The following is a 12,858-nucleotide window of genomic DNA, read 5'->3' as shown; positions in this document are numbered from 1 at the left end:
GAGAGCTCCAGCCAGTCGCTTCCTCACAGCTCCCTTACATCGCCACGCCCCACATTTAGAGATATTTAGAGGATAAAAAATCGTCATGAGTATGGCTTAAACCTACCAGATTTTTTTTTCTCTCTCTCTCTCTCTGTATATATATATATATATATATATATATATATATATATATATATATATATATATATATATATATATATATTCCCCCCCCCATAAAATTATTATATATATATATATATATACACACACACATACACTAGATGGAGGCCCGATGCCATCACATCAGGAGGGCGGTAATGTCACGACGGGGCAGGCTTTACAGAGTTGAGAATCTCTCCCCCCATGTGCTCATCCACCTATCCACTATCTTTCTTTATGTGCTGACTTCTCCCGTCTGTGCTGTCTTCTTTAACCTGTCTACCCTATGTGCTATCCCCCTTGTCTGCTGTCTCTTCTTCCTGTGCTGTTCTCGCCCCATGTGCTGTCCCGTTTGAGCTGTCTCCCCTGTGTGCTTTCTCTCCCCATCTGCTGTCTTCTCCTCATGTCATATCTTCTTTGATCTGTGTACCCCATGTGCTCTCCCCTCTTGTCTGCTCTCTCTCCACCACTGTGCTGTATCACAGCTCCTGGGCAGGTGAGGAAGCAAAAGGCAATACTGACATTACAGCAGGAGATCACAGAAGATACATTTTGTGAGGTAAAATACTATTTAAAGGGAACCTGACACCCCATTTTTTCGATACGAGATAAAAATATAGTTCAATAGGGCCTGAGCTCTGTTTTACATTAGTACCTTTCATATCCTCCGATTCTCCACCTTTGCCGAGAAAATACCTTAGTAATCTCGCAGATTTCGGCTGTCAATCACCCCGGTCCGGACCGATGGGCGTGGCCTAATCGCTGTCTCTCCCCCCACTCATTGGCGTCTCAGACGTAACTTGATCTGAGAATAGAACAGATCGCGCTCATTTTTGGCTGTTGCGCATTGCATTAGCCTCTAGCGCATGCGCAGTATGCTTTGACCAACTGTGGGCAAAGCATGAAACCATTACTGTGCATGAGCCGGCCTTTGACCCTATGCTCTGTGCCCCAGAAGTCTTAATCTGCAAAGTGTGTTGTCCTGGATGCCGAAAAACTTTTCCCGTCCAGGACATAACGCCGTAACCCACTGACAGCGTAAGTATTTTGTCAATTTCGCTAATCTATCCATCTCTCTATTTCTTTACATCTATCTCATTCTATATATGTTATTCCTTCTAAATTTCTGATTCCTTCTTTCTATCTATTTATCTATCTCATCTATCTAAGGCTAGTTTCACACTAGCATTTTGAGGAGCTGCGAACTTCCTCCGTGAAGCCCCGCCCAAGGCCGCACCTCCGCCGCTAGCTCCGCCTACTTCTGCATGCGGCCTGCGTACCTATCTTTAACATTAGGTATGCAGGTCGTGTGGATGTATGCGGATGCCTCCGCATGCGTCGTTTAGACGATGTGACGACCCGCGTAGGACGCAGCTGGTTGCAATTTTTTTTCTCCACATCGTCAATACGACGCATGCGGAAGTATCCGCATACATCCGCACGACCTGCATACCTAATGTTAAAGATAGGTACGCAGGCCGAATGCAGAAGTAAGAGGAGCTAGCAGCGGAGGCACGGCCGTGGGCAGGGCTTCACGGAGGAAGTCTGCAGCTCTCAGCAGCTCGTCAAACTGCTAGTGTGAAACTAGCCTAAGAGCAGAGTACATACAACATACACCCTACAATATACACCCTACAATATACACCCTACAATATACACCCTACGACATACACCCTACGACATACACCCTACGACATACACCCTACGACATACACCCTACGACATACACCCTACGACATACACCCTACGACATACACCCTACGACATACACCCTACGACATACACCCTACGACATACACCCTACGACATACACCTTGCGACATACCACATGCGACATACCACATGCGACATACCACATGCGACATTCAACATACCACATGCGGCATAGTACATGTGACATGCAGCATACCACATGCAACATACCACATGCGACATACCACATGTGACATGCAGCATACGACATGCAACATACCACATGCGACATGCAACATACCACATGCGACATGCAACATACCACATGCGACATGCAACATACCACATGCAACATACCACATGCGACATGCAACATACCACATGTGCCATGCAACATACCACATGTGCCATGCAACATACCACATGCGCCATGCAACACACTACATGCAACATACCACATGCGTCATACCACATGCAACATACCACATGTGACATTCAACATACCACATGGGGCATAGTACATGCGACATGCAACATACCACATGCGACATGCAGCATACCACATGTGACATGCAACATACCACATACAACATACTACATATACCATGCAACATACCACATGCGACATGCAGCATACCACATGCAACATACTACATGTGCCATGCAACATACCACATGCGACATGCAGAATACCACATGTGACATGCAGCATACCATATGCGACATGCAGCATACCACATGCGACATGCAACATACCACATGCGACATGCAACATACCACATGCGACATGCAACATACCACATGCAACATACCACATGTGCCATGCAACATGCAACATACCACATGCAACATACCACATGTGCCATGCAACATACCACATGTGCCATGCAACATACCACATGCGACATACCACATGCAACATACTTCATGTGCCATGCAACATACCACATGCGCTATGCAACATACCACATGCGCTATGCAACATACCACATGCGCTATGCAACATACCACATGCGCTATACAACATACCACATGCGCTATGCAACATACCACATGCGCCATGCAACACACTACATGCGCCATGCAACACACTACATGCAACATACCACATGCGTCATACCACATGCAACATACCACATGCAACATACCACATGCAACATACTGTACATACATACTTAACATGCAACATACATAACACATACAGTACATACATACAGTACATTAAACAGAGTACACACTCACCATCACCTTGATCCCCAAAGCCAGTGTCACCTGTAACTAATAATAAAATAATAAACAAACACTATATTCCCAGATCCTCAGAAATCCAATTAAAATGTGTCCCTCGACGATCTCCCGTGGAGAGCAGCAGCATCAGCTGATGTGACCGCTCTCCAGGGGCTCCAGGTATACAATGCTAGAAGGTATCCTTCCACAATGTATTCCTACGCCCCTGTGAGAAAATAGTCCCTAATCTCACTTCTGGCACTGCTGTGTGGGAAAAATCCCAGGCAGCTTTGCCAGAAAATGAGACTCTGAACTAAAGTGTCAGTGTGTCACTGGAGGGCTATAGAGCGGTGACATCACCCGATGTCACTGCTCTATGGGGGAGATTGTCGTGGGACACTCGTTATTAATTGGACTATGGCGGAAATAAGTATACGGTTTATTTATTATTTTTACTTTTTTTTGCAGGTGCTCGAGTATGGTAAGTATGGTGAAATTAAGAATAATAAAATACTTTTTTCTGGCTGTGGTTTTTTTTTTTTTTTTAACTCTTTCACCACTATAGGATTAGTAATGGATAGGTGTCTTATTGAAGCCTCTCCATTATTTACCGGGCTTAATGTCACCTTACAATACAAAGGTGACATTAACCCCTTATTACCCCATATCCCACCGCTACAGGGAAGTGGGAAGAGAGGGGCAGAGTGCTGGAATTTCTGGGGCAGCTGGGGGCTGGTATTAGTAGTCGGGGGGGGGGGGGGGCAATATCCATGTCCCCTCTCTAGGCTATGAATATCAGCCCGCAGCTGTCTGCGTAGCCTTTCTGGCTGTTAAAATATAGGGGGACCCCGTCATTTTTTTTGGGGGTCCCCCTATTTTACTAGCCAGCAAAGGCTACGCAGACAGCTGCGGGCTGATATTCATAGCCTGGGAGGGGCCATGGGTATTAACCCCTTCCCAGGCTACAAATATTGGCCCCCGGCCGTCAGCTTTCCCCTTCTGGCGCAGAAAATTGCGTGGGAGCCCAAGCCATTATTTTCATTTTTCTAATGTTCATTAATCAACATTGGCCTTGCTATTATATCTATAGATATAATAACTATGGATATATCTATAGATATAACTATGGCTAGATATATTTAAAGATAGATAAATCTATAGATACATAGATATATCTATCCATATATCTATCTGGTTACTTTCACACATCAGGTTTTTGCCGTCAGGCACAATCCGGTGAGTTTTGAAAAAAACGGATCAATTTTTTTCCGCCGCATCCGTTTTTTTCTCATAGAGTTGTATTCGAACCAGATTGCACCTGATGGCCACACGTTTCATCAGTTTTTTGCCGGATCCATCAGAAAAGCGGTTTCCGGCGGATGGAGAAAATGTACAGAACAACGGTTTTTCTGTCTGGCGAAAAAATGCACAGCGACGGATCCGGCGAAAAACGTATGAAACTGATATGTGAAATGATGAATCCGGCCTCCGAATCTGGTTTTTCATGCATTTTTCCGTTCGAGTCATGCACATTTTCCGTTCTCTCTCTCTCCAAAAATAAATAAATAAAAAAACGGATCACTTGCATCAGTTATTTACTATTTGCAACGGATACGTTTTCAAAAATTCGCCGGATCCTGCCTGACGGGAAAAAACTGATGTGTGAAAGTAGCCTAACTATCCATATATCTATCTACATCTATGCATAGATATAATCTCTCTCATTTCTTCTATCTATCTCATTCCTTCTATCTCATTCCTTCTATCTCATTCCTTCTATCTCATTCCTTCTATCTCATTCAATTACTTCCATCTATCTAATTCCTTCTATCTCTCTATCTATCCCATTCCTTCTATCTATCGATAGAAGGAATGAGATAGATATAATAGATAGAAGGAATGGGATAGATAGAAGGAATGGGATAGATAGATAGATAGAAGGAATGGGATAGATAGAAGGAATGGGATAGATAAATAGAAGGAATGAGATAGACAGACAGAAGGAATGGGACAGATAGAAGGAATGGGATAGATCGATAGATAGAAGAAATGGGATAGATAGATAGGAATTGGATAGAATGAATGAGATAGATCTATACATAGATACATCGATCTGTCAATTATCTCATTCCTTCTATCTATTCTATCTATCTATCCAATTCCTTCTGTCTATCCCATTCCATCCATCTATCTAATTCCTTCTATCTATCCATCTATCTATCGATAGAAGGAATGAGATAGATGATAGGTATAATAGATAGAATGAATTGGATAGATAAAATCCATAGAAGGAATGAGATACATAGCTAGATAGATCTATAACATAGATCGATAGATATCATCTATCTATAGATCTATCTGTCATCTATCTATCCAATTCCTTCTATCTATCTATCCCATTCCTTCCATCTATCTATATAATTATATCTATCGATAGCAGGAATGAGATAGATAGATAGACAGATAGATAGATAGAAGGAATGGGATAGATAGATAGAAGGAATTGGATAGATAGATATAGATAGGATAGATAGAAGGAATGAGCTAGATAGAAGGAATGAGCTAGATAGATAGATCTATACATAGATAGAAGGAATGAGAGATAGATAGAAGGAATGAGCTAGATAGATAGATCTATAGATAGCAGGAATGAGCTAGATAGAAGGAATGGGATAGATATAAGGAATTGTATAGATAGATATAGATCGAAGGAATGAGAGACAGATGAGATAGATCTATAGATTAGATCGATAGATATCTATCTATAGATCTATCTGTCATCTCTCATTCCTTTTATCTATCTATCTATAGATTATCTATCTAGCTCATTCCTTCTATATCATCTATTTATCTCACTCCTATCTATCTGTATCTGTGTGTAATGGAGTGTGGGTTGGACAAATGTAATAGAGGAGGTTACACAAGAAATGACATCTCAATTTATTTTTTTTGTTCAATTGTAGATTTTTATTTAGCTTTCAAAAACGCATCAAAAAACGCACCTGCGTTTTCTGCCAAGAGCTGCAGATTTAGGGTATGTGCACACGTTTCACATTTGCCTGCAGATTTTTCTGCACTAAATAAGCAGCTCTTGGCAGAAAACTCAGAAAACTGCAACATGTGCACTCAGCCCAATAGTAGATCTTTATTTAGCTTTCAAAAATGAATAAAAAAAAAAACAGCACCAAAAAACGAATCAAAACCTGTCAAGAAACGTTTTTGGTGCTTTTTTTGTATGCGTTTTTGAACGCTAAATAAAGATCTACTATTGGGCTGTGTGCACAGGTTGCAGATTTGGGTGCAGAATTTTCTGCACAGAACCTGCATCTCCTGGCAGAAAATGCAGCTGCATTTTTTATGTGTTTTTTGTGCGTTTTTGTATGTGTTTTTGAATAGCTTTCAAAAACACATACAAAAACGCACAAAAAAACACATAAAAAAATAAAGATGTATTATTGAACAAAGAAAAAAAAAATGATTTGTGATGTCATTATTGTCCAACCTACTCTTTTACATTTGTCCAACCCACACTCCATTACACACAGATAGATGTATGGATAGTGTAGGGTATGTTTCCATGGGTCAGATTACATCCGGATTAGTTGCGGATTGAATGTTGCGTACAACTGCAGCGTTCATCCCGCACCATCCAGATGTTACAGAATAGTGGAGGGGATTTTATGAAATCCCGTCTCCACTATGCGTGCAAACACGCATCCGGCAGCCCTGCGTTTACTGACATGCAGTGCGTCTTTTTAGAATGCAGCATGTCTGTGTACCTATGCGGCAACGCTCAGTCACCGCAAGGTAAATCACACGGACACGCAGCCCAAGATAGATATACGGATAGACATATCTATGTATCTGTAGATATATCTATCTATATCTATCTATATCATGCGTTCCTCCTGTACAAAGATGCCGACGGTCAGAGAATCATTTGGCTGATCCCGGCGGCCATGTGTTCGCGACAGTGTTCCGCTGGTGGTACCGCGCAAGAGGCTGTGTACGGCGTATTCAGTGTGTGGTGCGTATGGCGCATACAGTGTTTGTGTGGTGCGTATGGCGTATACAGTGTGTGTGTGGTGCGTATGGCGTATACAGTGTGTGTGTGGTGCATATGGCGTATACAGTGTGTGGGTGTGTGTGTGTGTGTGTGTGTGTGTGTGTGTGTGTGTGTGTGTGTGTGTGTGTGTGTGTGTTTTGCAACGGTGTTCCGATGGGGGTACCGCGCAAGAGGCTGGTACCACCAGCAGTTTCCATATTGAGACACCTATCACTTGGGTGTCCCAATATGGAGGTCAGTGAACTTCCGCCGCTTGGAATTCTGGGATCTGGACGGAACAGAATGTGAAGACATTACAAGGTAAGTATATATTAAGATGATACAGAACGTGAACAATACAATATATACAATTACATATAATAAAAAGGGTTAAGGAAAAAGTTCCTAAACCTAGTACAAAAATGGCTCAGTGCTTAGAACTCCTGATTTGGAAAATAGACACTTAGGGTATGTGAACACGCTGCAGCCTGGTGTGCGGATTTTTCCGCACTGATTTTGATAAATACGCAGGGCAAAAACACTGTTTTTCCTGCAGATTTATCGCAGATTTTTTTTTTTGCGGATTTTACACCTGCGTTTTTTTAATATGGAGCAGGTTTAAAACCGCTGCGGAGAATTGACATGCTGCGGAAAATAAACTGCAGAGTTTCCGCGCAGTTTTTTCTGCAGCATGTGCACAGCTGTTTTTGTTTTCCATAGGTTTACATGGTACTGTACACTGCATGGAAAACTGCTGCAGATCCGCAGCGTCAAAAACGCTGCGGATTCGCAGAGTCAAAAACGCAACGTGTGCACATACCCTTACACTGCAAACCATGTCTTCCCAGGATAACAATGACTCAAACGCAGTTTCTGCTTTTTCTGACTATGTTACACTCACAACTCTCCTGCTGATGACATCATGTGACAAGCAGATTGTAATTATGAGTCATCCACACAGGCTCCCCAGAATCGCGCTCCTGCACAGACGTACCTATCTGCCCTGCCGAGGGCAGAGCAAAGCACTGCAGTGCGCAGGCACCGGGAAAGGTCAGATAGGCCCAGCGCCTGCGCACTGCAGGACTTTGCTCTGCCCTCAACAGGGCAGATAGGTATGCCTGCGCAGGAGCGCGATTCTGGGGAGCCTGGATGGCGCGGGGAGCCTGTGTGGATGTGGAGATATATATATATATAATAAAGTTATTTTTCTTCTCTTGCAGGTCAGGTTGGGGACAGATATATAGCATTATAGAATGCTGTATGTAAGCCCTGAATGGTGGTGGCCGTGACTCGGCCAAACCTGGTGGCAGGTTCACTTTGAAGTTGGAGGGATTCTAGTGGCGGCCCTACAGTGACGTGAGGTAACGGAGTCACGTCCATCCCTTGCTACAATGGCGAAAATATAAATCCTATAAAGATTGGATCAGTCCAAACACCAATATTCATATCTGGACAATGGAGATATAATGGCTGGAACATTCTCAGCAGGATTCTTCTGAACCCAGAGTGTCCTTCCTATGCGCAAACAAAAGTCAGTCTTGCCGTCCCCCTCAGCACAGACTACCTGTTTTAATTACCCGTCCACAGCAGGAGGCCTCTGCCTGAAAAAGAGCTTGAATTGTTAGCTTTTTTAGGTTTTTCCCACTTCCCCGTATGTTCCTTGTAAAGGCCTACTTCAAAAGGGAGTTTGAGTTGTCAGCCCTTTTCTGGAGAGGTCTTGGGCATTTTAAATTTTCCTCTCTGACAAAGGGTTGTTCCCACCTCCACTATTCCTAACGAATATGTGGTGGTCAGGAGTAGAAGTGAATGGGAGTGACATGAAACAGAGGCACAGTAAGCATGTTATATTCGTAACCTGTACAAGACTGCTACAGAGGGTTTTGCATCCAGGGATCTCAGAAAACCACAATTGTATTCATGATGTTTTGGGGCTTGAAACAATCCAGATGTTACTTTAAAGTCTTTACTGAAATATAAATGATCTATTAACAATGCATTTTGGTTGCTTTGTTTCTTCTCTAAATGTAGCCTTTTCAGAGTTATGTTTTTCTGGAGTATTTTCTCAAAAGCTATTAGTTATAACATGCAATAAAACTAAATACCACAAAAAATGACTGTAAAAAAAAAAAGCTATGACAAGTGTTCAACAATCATGGCATTTTTACAAGCACTTAAAAAGACGTGAGAAATACTGGCTGTAACCATAGCAACTAGTGTTAGGCAGACACTATCGAAGCAAATTGTATCTGTGTTGCAAATATAGTAGTAAAAATACCATACAAATAGCAGCTGAACACCAAGCTAAATGACAGAAATAGCATCACAGAAAATACTGCATTTTGAAAATACCCAAACCACTGTAATGGGTGTTTTTGTATGTAGTATTTTCAATATTTTTTTCTGATTTTAAGGCCACGTTCACAATATCAGTATTGGTCAGTACGAGTGGGTGATAAATACAGTGGGTACAGTACGAGTGGGTGATAAATACAGAAGTGGTGACGTGTTTCTATTATACTTTCCCTCTGATTGTCCCACTCTTGGTTTTGGCTTACAAATACTTAAGGGTACTGTCACACTCTGCAACTTTCCAACGATCACGCGATCACGACCAGCGATACGACCTGGCCGTGATCGTTGGAAAGTCGTTGTGTGGTCGCTGGGGAGCTGTTACACAGACCGCTCTCCAGCGACCAACGATGCCGAAGGCCCCGGGTAACCAGGGTAAACATCGGGTTACTAAGCGCAGGGCCGCTGGTTACCATCGTAAAAGTAAAAAACAAACAAACCGTACATACTCACATTCCGGTGTCCTTCAGGTCCCTTGCCGTCTGCTTCCCGCACTGACTGAGTGCCGCCGTAAAGTGAAAGCAGATCACAGCGGTGACGTCACCGCTGTGCTCTGTACTACCTTACGGCCGGGAGTCAGTCAGAGCGGGAAGCAGACTGCAAGGGACCTGAAGGACACCGGAATGTGAGTATGTACGGTTTTTGTTTTTTTTTTTACTTTTACGCTGGTAACCAGGGTAAACATCGGGTTACTAAGCGCGGCCCTGCGCTTAGTAACCCGATGTTTACCCTGGTTACAAGCGAACGCATCGCTGGATCGCTGTCACACACAACGATCCAGCGATGACAGCGGGAGATCCAGTGACGAAAGAAAGTTCCAAACGATCTGCTACGACGTACGATTCTCAGCAGGGTCCCTGATCGCTGCTGCGTGTCAGACACAGCGATATCGTATGGATATCGCTGGAACGTCACAGATCGTACCGTCGTAGCGACAAAAGTGCCACTGTGTGACGGTACCCTAAGTAAAATACTGACCAAAGACTGACCACGTGTGAACATGGCCTAATACACTTGGCTGCAGCATTTTTCACTTAAACTTGTAAAGGCTTCATTTTGTATCATCTGCATGCATATCTGACTTCTCAGTATTTGGTGTAGGAAGTTACCTAAAACCTGTAGTTCTTAAAAACACTCACTCAAATTTATACAGTAGGCAAGGATGGCATAATGTGGTGAATCAATGCACCATAAGGTTATGTGCAACTGGCATCTGGTTAGACACCGGGTGCACCCAACATTTTGCTAGGCAAAATCATTTCAGGGAAAAGCCCATTGTTTTCCTGAAGTGTCTTCAACTAGCGGTTTTGCCATAATTTGTGATTATGCCCCGACCTCGTTTTCTTTTTTCTAATACTAATATAATAAATTTTTAATTTTATAGCGCCAACATATTTTGCAGCACTTTACATTAGAGTATACTTGTACAGACAAGATAAGACAGTAACAGCTGAAAACATACCAAGAGGAGTGAGGGCCATGTTCGCAAGCTTACAATCTGAGGAAACAGGGGGGACACAAAAGGTAAGAATATACTGTTGGTTGTGTACAATCCCAGCCATCATTAAAATAAATATGTAAACCTATAAGAATATGCCTAGTTGTAGGAAAAGGTAAAGATGGGAAAGTAAAAAACCCATCAGAAATATAAATAAATACTAAAATCCACAACCAAGCAATAGAGGTATCAAAAAACAATTTTTAATAAGTGTCAAATACTAAATATTAAAATAAATAGGAGCAGTCAAATAATGCTGCATGAATGAGTCACCAGAGTCTGTACAAGTACAGGTACAAAGTACAACTGAGTGCACGGAAGGGAGAACATGGAATAGTTAAATTAGCGAGTCAACGTGATTGAACAAAAGTGTTCTTAAGGCTTGTTTGAAACTGTGGATACTGGGAATTAACTGGACTGTCTGGGGTAATGCATTAAAAAAACTGGTACAGCACGAGAGAAGCTCTGGAGATAGGAGTGCCAGGTTATAGAAGATTTTAGCATTAAGTCATTAGCGGACCGGAGAGGATGGGTAGGCTAATAGACATAAGGAAGAAGCATAACTGCTTTGTAGGTAGGAGATGTATATATTATAAAACTGACTGACACAAGGTGGAGGCATCAGTGTAGCCGTAAGACAAATATAACAGATTGGAGAGGAGAGAATTAGTAGAGAGATGCAGTAGTCCAGTTGAGAAAGAAAAAAAGCAATAGTAAGAATTTTTGTGAACAGCAAGAAAGATCGAATTCTACTGATGTTTTTGAGGTACAGGTCACGAGTGACTGAATACAAGTAAAGAAAATATAACTAGCAAGCGGCTTTCCAGGGCCACACAAAATTGCAGGCATTCTCAACTTAATATTTCGCTGCACACTCTTTGCAACAAATAATTGCAATCAATTGCTTCCTGCAGCCATCAACAAGCTTCCCTAAAATCATCAACAAGGCACCCAGTGCCAGAGGCAGCAAAACATCTCCAAAACAAACATCTTTGAACCTCCACCATATTTGACTGTAGGTACTGTATTCTTTACTTTGCAGGCCTCATTCCATTTTTGGAAAACAGAAGAATGATGTGCTTTACCAAAAACTATCTTGGTTGTCTCATCTTTCCACAAGATGCTTTTCCAGAAGGATTTTGGCAAACTGCAATCTAGCTTTTTTATGTCTGTCAGTAGAGCGGTCCTCCTCAACTTGAATTTCTTTGAAACTTGATTGGGGCTGCATATCCACCATCCTGTGTTGCAACCTTTCATCAATATTTCTCTGCCGTCAACATTCAGGGAGCTTGCAACACATGGCAATGTAGCTAAAACTTCTTGATTATGTAGTGCATTGTGGACAAAGGAACAAAGATCTTGGAGATGGACTTGTAACCTTGTTCCCCATGCTTTATGTGGCACACACAGAAAAACAATGCAAAGATTGAGTCATCGTCTCCCCTTTTATCTTGTTTCAGGTGTGATTTTCAGATTGCCAACAACTATCACTTGCCACCAGTTGAGTGTTTCAAGCATGAGATGGGCATTCAAAAAGTTTTTTACCCACAATTTTGGAAAGGTGACAAGAATTTTGGAAAGGTGCCAACAATTTTGTCTGGCCCGTTATTGGGTTTGTGTGTGAAATAATGTCCCATTTGCCTTTTTTTCTTGGTGTGTCTTGGAATAACACAAAAAAACTAAGGAAATAAACACATATAACAAAAGATGCGTAATAGTTTTCTGGGAGAAATACTGCATTATCTGGAACAATTTCAAAGGTACCAACACTTTCAGCCATAACTGTACCCAAGACCACTTTCACAGAGCCAACATTCTCAGTCTCAGAACCTTCTGTACCTTCTTGTGAACCTTCAACATCCTTATTATAAAACATGCTCAGCATATAAATGAGTACATCCCCTTT

The 12,858-nt window shown here is 42.2% G+C and overlaps 1 protein-coding gene across 11 annotated transcripts in view; it reads right to left on the bottom strand.

The window, feature by feature from the left end:
* Positions 1 to 12,858, bottom strand: part of LOC143766726 (scaffold attachment factor B2-like) — a 593,416-nt gene that overhangs the window by 19,840 nt on the left and 560,718 nt on the right. For 3 of the 11 annotated variants that reach the window (XR_013213632.1, XM_077254619.1, XM_077254670.1), the window contains one exon: positions 10,917 to 10,952. The exons of the other annotated variants lie outside the window; for them this stretch is intronic. Coding sequence is in view for 2 of the 3 variants with exons in the window: in XM_077254619.1 (XP_077110734.1) it covers positions 10,946 to 10,952 (7 nt within the window). In the remaining variant the exon portion in view is untranslated. The remainder of the gene's footprint in view (positions 1 to 10,916; positions 10,953 to 12,858) is intronic. 11 annotated transcript variants of the gene reach the window in all.

Source organism: Ranitomeya variabilis, chromosome 1 (genome assembly GCF_051348905.1).
Source record: "Ranitomeya variabilis isolate aRanVar5 chromosome 1, aRanVar5.hap1, whole genome shotgun sequence".
Taxonomy (NCBI): Eukaryota; Metazoa; Chordata; class Amphibia; order Anura; family Dendrobatidae; genus Ranitomeya; species Ranitomeya variabilis.
Note: the sequence above shows the minus strand (reverse complement) of the source record. Positions and strands in the feature narration are given on the sequence as shown.